The 15,137-nt window shown below is 32.4% G+C and overlaps 2 protein-coding genes and 1 long non-coding RNA gene across 16 annotated transcripts; 1 reads left to right on the top strand and 2 right to left on the bottom strand.

Moving 5' to 3' along the window:
* Positions 1–250: 250 nt before the first annotated feature.
* Positions 251–3,067, bottom strand: LOC122592715. 12 transcript variants are annotated; one of them, XR_006322756.1, is made up of 7 exons: positions 2,905–3,067; positions 2,580–2,664; positions 2,150–2,198; positions 1,701–1,882; positions 1,144–1,222; positions 568–636; positions 251–480 (listed from the first exon to the last, which is right to left on the bottom strand). It is a non-coding gene; the product is annotated as an uncharacterized LOC122592715 (long non-coding RNA). The 12 variants fall into 12 exon arrangements; XR_006322759.1 differs by having other exon boundaries at positions 1,701–1,892; XR_006322754.1 differs by having other exon boundaries at positions 2,150–2,201.
* Positions 3,068–4,354: 1,287 nt separating this feature from the next.
* On the top strand, positions 4,355–6,926 carry LOC122590755. The gene is made up of 9 exons (XM_043762931.1): positions 4,355–4,516; positions 5,081–5,153; positions 5,276–5,342; positions 5,440–5,479; positions 5,553–5,685; positions 5,766–5,837; positions 5,932–6,012; positions 6,485–6,546; positions 6,654–6,926. Exons 1-9 carry the CDS (start codon positions 4,440–4,442, stop codon positions 6,718–6,720), a joined length of 672 nt encoding a protein of 223 aa, XP_043618866.1. The 5' UTR covers positions 4,355–4,439; the 3' UTR covers positions 6,721–6,926.
* Positions 6,806–9,550, bottom strand: LOC122590754 (probable protein phosphatase 2C 34). Of its 3 annotated transcripts, none has more exons than XM_043762928.1 (6): positions 9,410–9,550; positions 8,530–8,784; positions 8,150–8,446; positions 7,947–8,064; positions 7,350–7,573; positions 6,806–7,041 (listed from the first exon to the last, which is right to left on the bottom strand). In XM_043762928.1, the coding sequence occupies exons 2-6, from the start codon at positions 8,773–8,775 to the stop codon at positions 6,826–6,828; spliced, it is 1,101 nt and encodes a 366-aa protein (XP_043618863.1). In that variant the 5' UTR covers positions 8,776–8,784; positions 9,410–9,550; the 3' UTR covers positions 6,806–6,825. The 3 variants fall into 3 exon arrangements, with proteins under 3 accessions (XP_043618863.1, XP_043618865.1, XP_043618864.1); XM_043762930.1 differs by lacking the exon at positions 9,410–9,550 and adding an exon at positions 9,263–9,324; XM_043762929.1 differs by lacking the exon at positions 9,410–9,550 and adding an exon at positions 9,150–9,247.
* Between the last annotated feature and the right edge of the window lie 5,587 nt (positions 9,551–15,137).

Here is a 15,137-nt window from a genome sequence, read left to right on the forward strand (position 1 = left end):
CCTTTTCTACCATTTAGGTAAAAACTGGAAGCAGCCTCTCTACTTAGGTAGAGGTAAGGTCTGCCTACATCTTAACCTCCCCTATACACTGTCGAGGTATTGAGGCTCAAAACCCGCGGAAGGCGGCACTGAGCAGTTACTTACTATATATAATTATTAGTTATGAGTGGAGGGAAAGATTAAGAGGAAATAACAAGAGGGTAAATTTGGAAGAGAGAATAAAATTAATTTAGTTAATGTGAAATGGTAATTCCAATAAGAACTAGATCTAGACCCGGTCGTTGACCGGGTTAAACATAATAATTATTTACTTCAAAGTACACGAAACATTTTTGTTTAGCTATAGAGATACAATAATATAAAGAAAGTATAAATATCCAACTTTTATTTATAAGGCTTAACATAAAACATTGCAAATTCAAACATAAGGTAGTTGAAAGATACAACAAAAAAGTTGCAGCACTGCTATCATACAGCTACCTGCAGATTTAGATTTAACATATACGATAAGAACATAGATAAAATATTTCATGAAAAAAAAACATATACAATATAGAAATAGCATACTTCTTGGCAACTTTGGCAGCAAGCTCTTACCAGATTTGAAATCTTTGTTAGGTATGTGTCTTTGCTTGCCTGTTTGGAAAACTTCAGCTAAAATATTAATGTCATAAGAGTTGAAGATATAAGATTAAAATCACATATAGCACAACATAAAAATGTCAGCTTAATGCACATTAATGTGAATTATATACCAAAATGTGAACATTATATACCAAACTACCTCATTTAGATGAAAGAAAATTGTAACTAAATCTAATTGCATAAAGTAACAAATACTGATCACTTTGAAAAATAAAATAATAAGTTAGTCAAGATCAACTTTAGAAATAACAATTAATCAAGATTTGTTACTAATCCATCACATGCATTTCATATATTCCATCCTCACTTCCATGGACCTTTCCTTTTTTCGTTTCGCATTTCTCATCAAATAAATAGGGGAATTCTAGCAGACCCCAAGTAACGCGAAAAATGTCAACAATTTCGATGTGAAAAATGAAATTGCTAACAGCAAAAAATATACAAGTTGTAGGCTTGTAGCAATAATTATCGAGGGAAAAAATCAGTATTTAGAAGTACCTATTGAAGGACGACCAGGAAAAAGATAAGTAACTCCTTGATTTTTAGCTATGTAAATGCCCTGTAGAGTCTGCAACACCTGAACCAAAGTATTACAATCTGCTAAATCACTCTAGTCATAAAATATTTGATTGTAACTATAGTCATTTTATAAAGTATGTTAAGCAAGTATTTTAGTCACCCTGCTTCTACGGGCACCAATTACCTAAGCTACCTACTTTTTCAGCTTCTAACATAGTTATTCAAACACGTATAATTGACTAAATCCTATATAGAAAGCTTCAATTGCACTCTAGTAGATCTCTCAGACCTATTTTGTAGAGTAACCCCCCCCCCCCCCCCCCCCCCCCCAACAAAAAAAACCATCTTTCTAAGATAAATCTACAACCAGATCTTGTAGGTGTAGTATAATAACGTTCTATTATTGGATTTATTTCGCTGTAGACATGAGAATTTCTACCATTCTACTTGAGTTTCTCAATAATCTCACTTTCTTTACAATCAGATAATCATATCCATAAATCAAATAGAGAAGAGAAATAGTTAAGAGTTATTACCACCTAGCTATCCACACCTTCTGTGCTTCATCCTCATACTTGTAATGCATGACCGCAACACGCGAATCACTCGTCCAAATGCAAGTATATAATAAAAACACACATTTTTAAGCGGGGTTACTTTCCTACCTGGATGGCTGGATCCTGTGGAATGGTTGAGCAAAGTTGACAGTATCTTGTGCCTGCATAATTCTATGAACATTATATTTGATTACGAATAACAATTATCACAACCCATGCCTTTATTAAAACAATTACTATCTGATCCACAAACCAGCCTCACATACACAACATTTAGTAAATGGCCCTTTTACCCATTAACTCATTTAGTCTCCATATCTGCACCGAAATGGTCCAACTCGAACGTGTAAATGAACCCGAACAATCATGATTAAACCCACATATATGCATGATAGAAAAGACGGTTGAGAGTGTGTTAGTATACTTACAATATCCTTTTTCTTTCTCGCTGAATCAACTCTCTAACGGGTCGATAAGCTGCTGTTGTACACAAGTTATGTATTTTTAGCAAAGACATTTGTGAGTAGTTAGTTACGATAATAACCAAGGAAGAAAAAGAAAAGAAATACTACCTTCAAAACACTTCCATTAAAACTCCGTGTGATTCAATAGTTATTACATATGCATAGTATCATGGTCCAACATGAACCAAAAACAGTACTCAAACTACTTCTTAATCACCATAACATATGTGATATTTTGATTGACAAATAATTATCTTGAGCCAATTAATGTAGACATATGCTCATAAAGTTTTTGACGTAATATTTTAGTGATATTATTATGGAGATGATAATAATAAGAAAAAAAATACACAGTTAACAATCAATTATACAATTTTGATTTGGAAAAACTTACTTGAATAATGTTGTTGAACTTCTCTGGTCTCATCATCCATGCATCATGAACCATATAATAGATTGTATTTGCAAGACAACATTATCTGGTAAGTACAATAATGAATAAATCATATTGGAAATCTAACTATTTATATATATTAAAACAAAAATAAGAATTCATATAAAAGACGATAGCTCTGAGATAATGTACATATCAGTTTTATCATCCAAAAATATAAAATTAAACTATGTGAAAGATCCTTGATTTTAATTCTAATTAATTGATCTAAGTCAAAGATTGAAAAAATTTTCATATAAAATAATAAAAAGAGAATGAGTAATACATTGGGATAATGGGGTCGGATTCAGGCTACATATGCCTTTCTTGAATCAAAATTAGATGGAGAATATGAGTGGTGCTGGCGGCGCAGAGAAGAGAGGGGAAGAGGAGAGATTGGTGGTCTTCGGCGCAAAGGTTTAGATATGTGTGTGAAGTTTTGAATTAGAGAGAATAGACTTGTTACATTTACAATTTTAGTTTGAAGGGGTAGGATCGATTTTAGTTATTATTTTTGATGGTCCAGATTAAAAACTCAATTTTTTTTTTCTCAGTAGTAGGAGCCATATATATATAATATGTTATATATTAAATGCTAGTTACATGTGGCCTTAAAGGCACATATTAGAAAACCTCTTTTATGATTGTTGAGATTATTTAAAGGGAAATGATATTGGTACCATTTGTTTTGATCAATGTACCACACATGTGTAATACTGGCTTGCACAGTCAGCTGTAAAGCTTGTATTTTGTGGTACATTAATCAAAAACAATGATACGAATATCACAATGCTTATTTAAAGGAGCATTAACTTATAGGATTAATCATTACTCCAATTAAAAATGTTGGAAGGTTTTACACTAAAAAAGAAAGTGGATCACCGGCCAAAAAAAAAAATACATTTGGGGCAGTTAAAAGTGTTAAAATTGCAAGGTACACAATTTTGCGCGCCCGGCCTTGAGCAAGTGCAGGCGGCACAATTAAACAGGGCCTCAAAATTTTAGGGGCACCAAATTTTGCAAGATTCCTTAATATATATATATGTGGGTTATGCATGTATTATTACTCCACCGTCTAAGACTAGTGGATAGTAAAGCCCAACTTTGGTCAAAGAGTAAAAGTCCAATACTTTTTATTCTATAGAATTGTATTGTATTGAATATATATATATATATATATTAAACGAACCCATCTATTTTTGTTTTTTTTTTTTTGACGTTTTCGACTTTTCTGAACAAATTGCATAGATCCAAACGCAAACTGTAAGTTAAAATCAAACATAATTGCATAGAACGTATCGATTATGAAGAGTTGATCAATAACTTTGCTTCCAAAAATGCTAGAAGAATGGCACTATTCAAAGCATAATTTTTAATACATTTATCGATTAAGTTATAGAACTTTGTTAAATTGTTTTTTTTTTAAAATATTATTGTTATAATTGTTTTAAATGTTTATAAATATTTATTATCTTTTTTGTTTTTATTTTTTTTTAATATTGAGTGGGCACCTTTTATATTGTCGAGCGGTTACCTAAAATTCATGAATCGGCCTGAATTTTGTGTTTGGCGCTCGGTTTCATCTCCCACCCATCACTTAATTACCCTTATCTTCTTTCATTCTCATACACCCATCAATGGCAGTCTCCCGGAGCATTACGCCAGCGATTTCCACTACGGCTGCCACCCCTTTTCGCTACTCATCTTGTTCACCCGCAATATTCTCAAAAACCCCTTATTTTTTTGGGACTATATCTATTTCAACAACTTACATTTCACCAAGAAATTCAAAACTTCCAACTTCAGTTTCAGGAATCTGGGATGCGATTACAGGAGGTTCGGGTTCTTCACGTGAAGCCCTGGTCGCTATTCGACGTGGAATGGTCCTCTTCCGTCAGGTTTTTAGACATTTCATATATTTTTTTTTTTGAAAGGTGAATTTCACTTTGGAACTTCGTGTCGCGATTCGACAACGGGAGGTCTAACATACGTTGTCTTAACCGGGTCCGTGTTAGAGAGCTCCCTCGAAGTAGAAATACCTATTTCAAATACCCGATGGGGAACCCCTACTAATCCGCCCGAGGCACGAAAATCAATAGGGGTAAACCCTGGCTCCTCAGACTTGAGCTGGGTATACCCAAGCCAAGCCTTCATAGAAAGACTTCCTATGTACTTCCCAAGCCTTAGAACCCAAGACCTAAGCATGTGCTCAACCACTTGAGCTAACTAGGAATGCTTTCAATATTTGTCTTGCTTTTTTATAATAAAATTTATGTTCTTGTCTGATGACATTTGCTAGGACCAATGTACGTACTTTCACGAGTGTCCTTAGTTTTATATGTATGTAGTTATTAAAAATGTGGAACACTGTCTATTACCCTATAAGCTGTTATATATTGGAAACAGTTTGTTAAAAAAAAAAAACAGTTACTAACAACTAACATTTGTCGTTCAAAAAATAGTCAGAAGAGGTCTAGTGGTGACACATGTTTGATGCGCTTATATTATGGTCGGTGTATCGAGGTGCAAAAAGAGGTATATTAATTAAGCATACTAAAAGTGTACCTGAGGCCTGTATTTCTCAGTTTTATTGATATTACCTTCAATTCCTATTGTGATTGTGTTTATGATATGTTTATGTTATAATTTTGATGAAGGGTGATGTAGCTGGATCTGTAAGAGAGTTTGATAACGCAATCAAGCTTGATCCTCGTCAAAAGGCATGTAAGTCCCCTTCTAATTTGAGATTACTTTTCCTTTTTTATTGATTAGCAATATCGAAGATAGCAATTGACTGTTTGTTACTGAATATTGATTCTAGATCTTTGGCAGAGGGGGCTCTCACTGTATTACCTAGATAGGTATTTCATAAAAGGATTTCATTTTTATTGATTGTTGTCAACTTTTGTGCAATATTGTCGTTAATTTGGTTAGGTTTGAAGAAGGAGCAGAGCAATTTCGGATAGATGTAGCTCAGAATCCGAACGACACTGAAGAGTCAATCTGGTGTTTTCTTTGTGAAGCTCAACAATATGGAGCTTCTGAAGCTAGAAAACGATTTCTTGAGGTCTATATCTGATTTTCATGGATTGGTCTTTTGATTCTGTTACATGATCCGTACAACAGGTTTAATTCATTTTTTTCCAGGTTGGAAGAGATCCTAGACCGGTAATGAGAGAAGCTTATAACATGTTCAAAGATGGCGGTGATCCTGAAAAGGTATATATAATATAAATTGTGTATAAGTGTCTGCACTTTATGTATCTTCTTTAACAGATGAAAAATGACTAAGCAGTTGAATTTTTATGGACAGCTTGTTTCTATGTTTACTCAAGGACGAGAAAGCGACTATTTTTATGCTTCCTTATACGCTGGCCTTTATTATGAATCTCAGGTCTGCACGCAATTGATTTTACCGATGTTGTTTTCAGATTCTTGATGGTAGATGTAGCAAAATGTACGGGTTTTGGCAACCAATTTTTCATTAAGTGACGGGTAGACCAAGATACTCTTTTTCCTAACAGTTGTATTATTCAATTAAGATTTTCACAAAGTGTTGTGTCAAAGATTTTTACAAAGATATATTATTCAATTAAGATTCTGGTTCTCTGATGAACATGGATTCACATGATATATATAATGTATGCTGTAACCATACACTTTGGGCGACTTTTGACCCATTTGTCTAATTTAATTTCGAGGTAGTTCCCAATACCCTTTGGGCGACTTTTGACCCATTTCTCTAATTTTCTTTTAAGGTAGTTCCTAATGTAATCTGTTAGAGATAAACATAACTGTGATCGATCCAATTATAGGGAATTGAAATGTGCCTTAATCATAATGTTTCTTGTTGTATGCTACTGCAGAATGAAGCGGAAAAGGCAAAAGTTCACTTGGTCAATTCATGTAAATCGCCTTATGGGGAAAGGTCTACCCTCGAACTATTTTGCTTGTTCCTTCACTTTTAAAGTAAAAAAGTTCATCTTAAATGAGACTGTGTTGATCTTGCATTAATTGCTCTGTTTTACGCTGTAGGTCTGATGATTATATGGCTTCTCTTGCCAAGGTTCATTGCATATGTCGAAATTGGGAACTGTCATAGATTCATAACTCTGTAATCTCAAGGAAACTACGTGAAATACATACATATGAAAAGCGTAAAATAATATTATGAACTAGAAAAGGTGTAAGAGAACTTTGAAGATTTTTATTTTGGAGTAGCTACAGAATGAATTTGGTGAGACGAGGGACCATTATTATGAAAAAAGATACAAACAGCTGACATATCATCTGCTGCAATTGTTTTCCTCTTGCGTTTCCATGCTCGGACTGCATAGTCCACTAACCGTTTGGCCGCTTTGGCCTGGTCTGCTGTCGATGACACAATCTCTACTGCTTCTTCATTTGAAACAACATCCCACACCTACACAGATATCAACTGGTCAGATATTTTGCGCAAAGTTCATCTCCAACAAATTAAATCCGCAAAATATATGATCTTGTTGTCATCATTTGTAAATGTTTTCTTTTTCAAGATTATGATAAACAAGTGATTGTCTACTTTTATAGGCTAAAAATTTCTGGGGTTTTTCTTTAAATGTATATAAAGAAGCTATAAGCATGAATCTCAGATTGTATAACAAGAATATCTGACAAAATGAGTGACATTTTCCCCCAAAAGTCTCTAAGTTTGTCGATGCTAAATTTATAACTATTCTGCATTCGACGTACCCCATCAGAAGCAAGAACCATAAAATGGTCTCTGCTAGTTATATGCCGTTGTATAACTTCAGGAACAGAGATTAGCCCAAAATTTTTTAAACAATAATCCCCAAATGCTCGTGACATAGCCAGACCAGGTGATTCCTCATTTGGCAGCCATATACGGTGCAAACCAGGCTCGTCCTCTAAGCAAAACACGCGCCCATTGCACTCCATTATCCGTTCAGCCTCCTCTGGAGACAAAATAACTAAATTTAATAACACCCATGAAACTCTGATGGAAAAATACCAAATGAGTCAGTTTCGACTCTCCTACATATGGATTTGTCAATTTAAGTTGTGCTTTATCTCAAACGGGTCCAGATAAAATATTTACCAATAGGGAAACATATCAGATGGGTTGTAGTGTGTTGGAAATCTAGATTTTGGATCATACAACTCCAAAATCCTTTTGATCAACAGTTTAATAAGGGGTTGATTTACAAGTCTATCCAAAGCAACCCACTCCGTTATGATTGGTATCGATATGACCCTTTTTACCCGTTACCAATAGACCACCCCGACAAACTTGCCACCTACAAAAGTTATGATCATAGAGCCACTCACCAGGTAGATTTGGCTTAAAATCAACGGTAAGTTGTACCGGTACCAAACAACCATCATCAGTAACCGTAGCTAGAACTGCACGAGAATCTCCAACATTTGCTACCACAAGATGATCACCCTAGAAAATATAGTAATATACATTACATTCAAACATCTAGCAAAAAAATTCATCAAAACTCATTAATCAATCTTGAATTAACTACCTGTCTAATGGCTGTCAATGCAGTGGTTCCACTATGAACAGAATCAATTTTGCGGTATCTCACTAAATCTTGATCAACATCAGCACAAGTCTTTATAAAAGAATGCTGCCATAGACTAAATCTATCAACCTTTTCATTAACCTCATCAACTGAAGAACCTTTAACTAGCATCTCTTGCCAATTACAAAGCAACGATGATGCCATTGAGTTACAAACTCGCTTAGCAACGTAATGTCCCCATGGACCATGACCATCAAAAACCCCACAAAACATTAAGTCCTCTTGGCACCCAAATTCCTATATATATATTGAATGTCATTCTAATTACTATAAATGTAGCTACAAATTAACAAAAAGTAAAAGAAAGCTGATTTTAGTACCTCCCAAACAATGCAACAATCTTGATTCACACCTTTTTCGCCTTTTTTGGAGCAAACAGAAGCAAAATTATTCGATCCGTTCACACTAACTGTACCAGAAGATCTTAAGAGCATTTCATTCTTCTTTGCATCTTTTGCCATGGCTTCTGCAGCTTCTTTTCCTCCACATTGACTAGAATTTGTCCGTCTTTTTGACGTCGTAAACGTCCTTGCTAGTCCATCTAACATGGACGAAAAATGCCCCATTATTCACTCCTAAATCACACACAAAAAAAGTGCAACACTCTATAACATGATTATGTGATCCATCAACAAATAAATGAAATCCAACTTTATATAAAAAATAATACTCTAATAACAAGAAAAGCCAACTTTTCTTGATATCTTAATCTAGAAAAATGAAATCCAAGACATATATATTATTCTGCAATATGTTTGTACACTTGTACTAAAAGATAAATTAGAGAATTTTATTTTTTTTATTTATATAACCCAAAAGATAAACTAGAAAAAAGTTTTCATTTCTATAAAAGAAAACAGCCAAACCTACTAAATATTAAATGTACTAAACGGATGACGTTTTTCATGTTCAGGTTATCCGTATTATTCGAGAAGGTTACCTTTTACGTACTAGCAACTCTTGAAATATTTTATTTAATAAAAACTTGAACTTAAGATCTCGTGTGATGATATTGTACCAATAAAGTGTGGTGTCTCGAATGGGAATACTAACCGTTAACTCGTTGTTAAAAAAATTATATTAAAGTTTAAATAAAATATATAATCAGAGAATATTCAGTATCCCACGTGGATATCCAAATTGTGATGCATACTTTAAAAAGAAAGAAACCCCATGAATCTAATGAGAAAAATGGAAGACCTTAATTGGTGTAGTGATAGTATGCAAGAAATAGAGGGGGTGGCCGGAAAGATGAGATAGTTCCGGTGAGTGGGTTGAAATGTGTAATGCATCAATCATATGGGTTTGTTTTGTGGGTTAAAGAGAAAAAAAGATGTACATGATAGAGATGTATGGAAAATGAGAGATAGATATAGAAATACACAGTGTGTGTGTGTTTCGTGTGTGGGGTGGCCCATGAAATGTAAATGCCAGCTTTTTGAACAGTTTTGTGGCAGTAAAATATCTATGCCTTCTGTCGATGAGAAATAGATAGATAGTATGCTTTGTTAAACGTTAATACATATTTGTTTAGAGAAATTTTACCGCCCGAAAGTTTATTGCGGTAAAATCCGTATGGATCGGATTTGATCTCTAACATGAACACATGTAAGTATGTAACAAGATTTAAGTTAGAGATGAAAAAGAAAATATTTTAAAAATGGATAAAATTAGTGGGACGGAGAGAGTACGATCTATGTCAAGTTTGAATACTAGTCATACTTTGGCTTATGAGTTATGAATTATATATAAACATACACATCCGATTACTTTTTTTTTTTAAATGAGAGCAAATATATGTGCGTTATGGCGGTAAGATGGTGAGAGTGATCGGTCATACAATGTGATAGATCATATAAGGTGATATGTCATAGAGTATCATAGTCAAATGCCTTAGCCGTACGGGTTCCGTCCTCGGATTTAAAAATTCGTCGAAAGTATATCGAATGACATCTATAATGAAAGAGCATGGAATTTTAAGAACACCAATATAATTTTCATAATTTATCGATGTATGGTTTTTGAGATAAAAGATTTTGAAAAAATTAGAAAAATAAAATGATTTATTAAGAAAATGAAAAGTTGTAAGCATTGATGTATGATACGTCATGCATTATCATATGTACATTATTGGAATTGAAAGTTGAAACTCTATCTATTTTATAATATAGTATAAATACTAACTATTATAGCATGCAACATAGTCTATACCTTAAGTTATTAACTACCATAACATTGTCACGTTAACTATTATCTTTTTAAACATGCAACATTACAACTTAAAAATAATAAAAATAAAATAGAATAAAAGATACTTAGATGAAAACCCTCTGATCTCATGTATCATTTGGTACCAACTAATCCTTCAGTCATGCTAGTGTTCAAGTAAATTTCAACCAATTAATAATTCTCTGATTATCTCAAATTTGCCATTGGCAATACTTGAACCCATGACCTCTCCTGAAAAGTGGCGGTTGATGGCTAGCAACATTCCAACTTATACTAAAACACTATTCTTAATCTCCTGAAAATAACCTTCCCGTTATTCTTTAAGGTTAACTGCGGAAAATAGAAAGAACCTTTCGAACAATTCATGAAAACAGCAGTGACCTTTAAAAGTTCTACTTATAGCAATGAACTTTCATTTATTCCCGGAAATAGTAAAATTTGACACGCGTACATGGTGACATGGACATTTTTTTGATTACGTGACATTTTTTAATGACGTGACATTCTTTATAACTACAAAAAAAATAAAAAAGACTTTCTGACCAGTTTACGAAAATAGCAAGGACCCAGAAAAGTTTTACTTTTTAGCAATAAACTCTCATTTATTGTTTGATTACTCCAACACCGACGACGGCGGTGTTGAAGGTAGAGCCGGGGAGGTGGTCTCTTCTCGATTTCTTCAACTAATTCAGAGACTGCCGGCAATTTGTTCGAGTTTGACCGATCCCGTGGACCTCCGGTATCTGGATCTATGTCATCCGTCGACAAACTATTCTTAAACAGACTAGATCTGACCTATGAAACTCTCGTTTCACCTTGAACATCCTTAGGATCTCCCTCCGGCTAAAATGACGACATTTTGGCATCTAATTTTATAGATTTTTAATCTCAATATAGACGAAGAAGAGCTAGATCTATGTATCCTTTAAGAACTTCATATATAGCTTTTCAATGCTTGAAAATTAAAGAGATGCAACAAAAATCAATGAATTCAAGCTGAAATTAGCTTCAGAAGAAAACGATAAGAAGAAATACCCAGCTTGCTGGAACCGAAACTGAAACGGAGCCATGTCATTTTTAGAAGGAAATGACACGGCTGATTAATATTACATAATAAATAATTAAAGAGTAATGTCATGTCATTAAAAAATGTCACGTAATCAAAAAAATGTCCACGTCATCATGTACATGTGTTAAATGTTACTATTTCCCGGAATAAATGAAAGTTCATTGCTAAAAAGAAAAACTTTTAAAGATCACTGCTATTTTCGTGAATTGGTCGAAAGATGTTTTCTATTTTGTATCATTATCTTTATTCTTTGTTCATATAAGCACCTCCAATATGTAAATTTTCAAACCCCTGAAATCTACTGGATCTAGTAACCACTATTGTAAAGCTCGGTCCATTCGATAGGGTACTCGGTCTCGGTGGATATAAGGGTCGAATCAGCTCGACTCCCCCTAATCTCGGTCAACATTTCAAAATCGGGTCAACACAGGTAAGCAGTAAGCTTGGCCAGCTCAGGCCAAAGTTGGTCAAACTTTTTACTTTGGCTTTCTTAAATATTACTCAGGCCAAAGTTGGTCAAACTTTTTACTTTGGCTTTCTTAAATATTACTCGTATGTTCATATGTCTAAACAATTAAGACTGGACTTTGAAATGTAATGTTAATGTTTTTACACAATTTAGCTAATTTCTAATTTAATAATCTCAATTAAAAAATTATAATTTTTCTAGATATAATCTCAATCCATGTGCCCCAAGTCGAGTCCAAGTTTTCAAAACTCGTGACTCCCTTTTCACCGAGTCGAAAGTTTCCTAACCTTGATAATAACACATACGTATATATCTCTTGCTATTGGAGATGTTCTTATACTTTTAATCTCTCGTATAGCTATTTAACTGCTTCTATATATGTTTAAAATGAATCGTTAGAACTTATAATTCTTACCTTTTGAATCCATGAAATTATTTTATGTATCAAATCGTCGATCGAATATTGGTTCTGAAAAATGATAGACAGGGAATCAGCGATTGGTGATAGGTGAGTGTGTGTAGTAGTGTATAGCTAAAGTAATATCTTGTATATTCTGAACCCAACACCGGCTATAAAGTATTTTCCAACATAAAATATTCGAATTAATATAAGTTTTTTTATAAGAACAGCTGAAATTAATATAAATGAATGCGAGGTCCTACCTAGTAAACTTCAATAAAAAAAAACTTGACCACCCACTAGACTAATCCTAGATTCCTAGGTCGGGTGCATGCCAATGGGACAATGGGTTTCGGGCAAATTTTAACATTGTTGAACACTTGAACATCAAGAGAAACGAGCAAGTTTTTGTGTTACAGTCGATTGTTGTGTTTTTGTTAACTATTAACAGTTGATAAGTTAATAATTATTTATATGTTTAAAAATGATATAAAAAAATAATAATAATAAAAAATAAAAACAAAAAACACTTGAATTTGCATACGTATATCTAAAATCAAGGAATCACAATATCTAAATAAGCTGAGAAAAAATATGCATATAACCATTTACTTTTTATTTTAACGGCAGAAATAGAAGTATATTAAGTAATAATGTCGACTAGCAAGGTGCTAATGCCAATTACAACAATCTTGAAATACAACAATTACACAATCTAGATTCATCTCGAAACTTTAACTGCAAAGGTTGCAAAAGGGTTGAAAAAAACTCTCGCCAATTACAGGAAAGCAACACAAGAGAAAAACTCCATCAACGAAGACCGAGTGAGCCACCGGTTTTCACTCCATGATGCTTTTGATGCCAGCCTATACAAGTTTCGAGGTCAAATAAATACATGAAAACTGAGTTATAATGTAAAATATAACTGAGGTCAAATATAACCATTAAAAAATGAGGTCAAATATAACCATTTACTTAGTTTATAATGTCAAATATACGTGGATAAAATTTTGACTTATAATATTATTATAAAGTTTATTGCAACAATAACGACGCAAAACCATTTACTTAGTTTATAATGTCAAATATACCTATATAAAATTTTGACTTATAATATTATTATAAAGTTTATTGCAACAATAACAATGCAAAATTACAAGGTAACAAAATATGCCTTATTGATAATGATAGGACGGATAGAGGCATAGAGCCAAGAAATTTATCTGGATAAGTAACATTTTAAAACATTAGGTCTACATTTTGTATATATTCATTATATTATATTATTGATTTATTATATGGGTAATTTTTTAAATACCTTTAAAGTTAAAAATAAATAAATAAATACTCCCTGTATAACGCATAACATAATCATTTTCTTCTCTTTGAATTTTTATCATTGGATTGTCAGGCGTTAGTAATTAAATTTTAATCCCTTTTTTATATTTATCAATTTAAGTTTAGTTATTGCCGTTCTTGTAAAAATACATAGGGAAATATTTTAGGAATTTGCTAACTAGTGCCCCAGTACACTAGTTAATAAGCATTTAATGAACTAATTATTTATTTATTAATCAAAAATTATATTTAATATGTATTAATTGAACCTAGCAATTTCTATTTTTATATGAATAGTTAATACATATTTTTATATTTTAGGAAAGTTGAACTTCATTAAATATTTTATTAAATGCTTCTTAACTAGTTAGCAAATCCCAATATTTTATCTGGTTGTTTTGATTTGTATTTGGAAACTTCAAATCAGTTTCAGTTTCACTTTGTTCAAACCGAAATTCTATTCGTTTTGACCAATTAGGTTTATATCAAACTGATACAACCAAAATAATATTGCTTGAAAAGAATAGTTAGTTTTTTATGTCTTGCTAAATATAGTCTATTAATATTAAGGGTTACGAGTTGTAATTAAAGTGTTTAAAATAATTATAAAATTAATATAAAATTTAAAGATAATTTTTTAATATGAAATGTATAATATTTTTTGTGTACATTGATCTAGTCTTAAAGACTGTATTTTAAGTGTAATTTATATGTGACTTAGAAAAAAATTTAAAATTTTAGTATATACTAGTTGTTGATCCCGTGCGTTACTGCGGGCTACGTTTTGGCGAGCATCTGATTAAGTTGAGTGAGAAAGTGAGGGCCCTGAAAAAGCGGAGGGTATACAATAAAGTTTTGGCAAATTTATGTCAAATATTCGAACCCAAACTTGATGAAAATTATTATATATTAAAAACGTTATATATATATAAATACGAAAGAAAATAATAAAAAAACTAACTCTCTACAAGTAAAACCATAACTGTGTACAAATTGTAAGATAAAAACCTAAGAACTCAAAAGTTAAATGTCAATAAAAATGAAAACAAAAATTTTCACGTGGAAGTTAAAAGATGAAAACTTTTATTAAAAAAATAACTAAACATATAGCAATACAATAAAAATAATGTAAAGAGTATTAAGATGTAAAAAAACATGAACAATAACTATATTAATGTTTTAAATGTAACATGAACGTAAGAAGTAACGATAATCAAAGTTATCGTATAACGAAAACGCTATATATATAAAAAAGACAAATGAAAATAATCAAAAACTAAATGTTTAAAAGTAAAATCATAACTGTGTGAAAGTTGTTTAATGAAAACATGAGAATTTAAAAGTTTAGTGTCACGAAAATGAAAACGAAAACTTTGATGTGGGGTAAAGTTAAAAAAATAAAAATTTTAGGGGGTTTAAAACG

The sequence above is a fragment of the Erigeron canadensis genome, chromosome 3 (assembly GCF_010389155.1).
Source record: "Erigeron canadensis isolate Cc75 chromosome 3, C_canadensis_v1, whole genome shotgun sequence".
NCBI lineage: Eukaryota > Viridiplantae > Streptophyta > Magnoliopsida > Asterales > Asteraceae > Erigeron > Erigeron canadensis.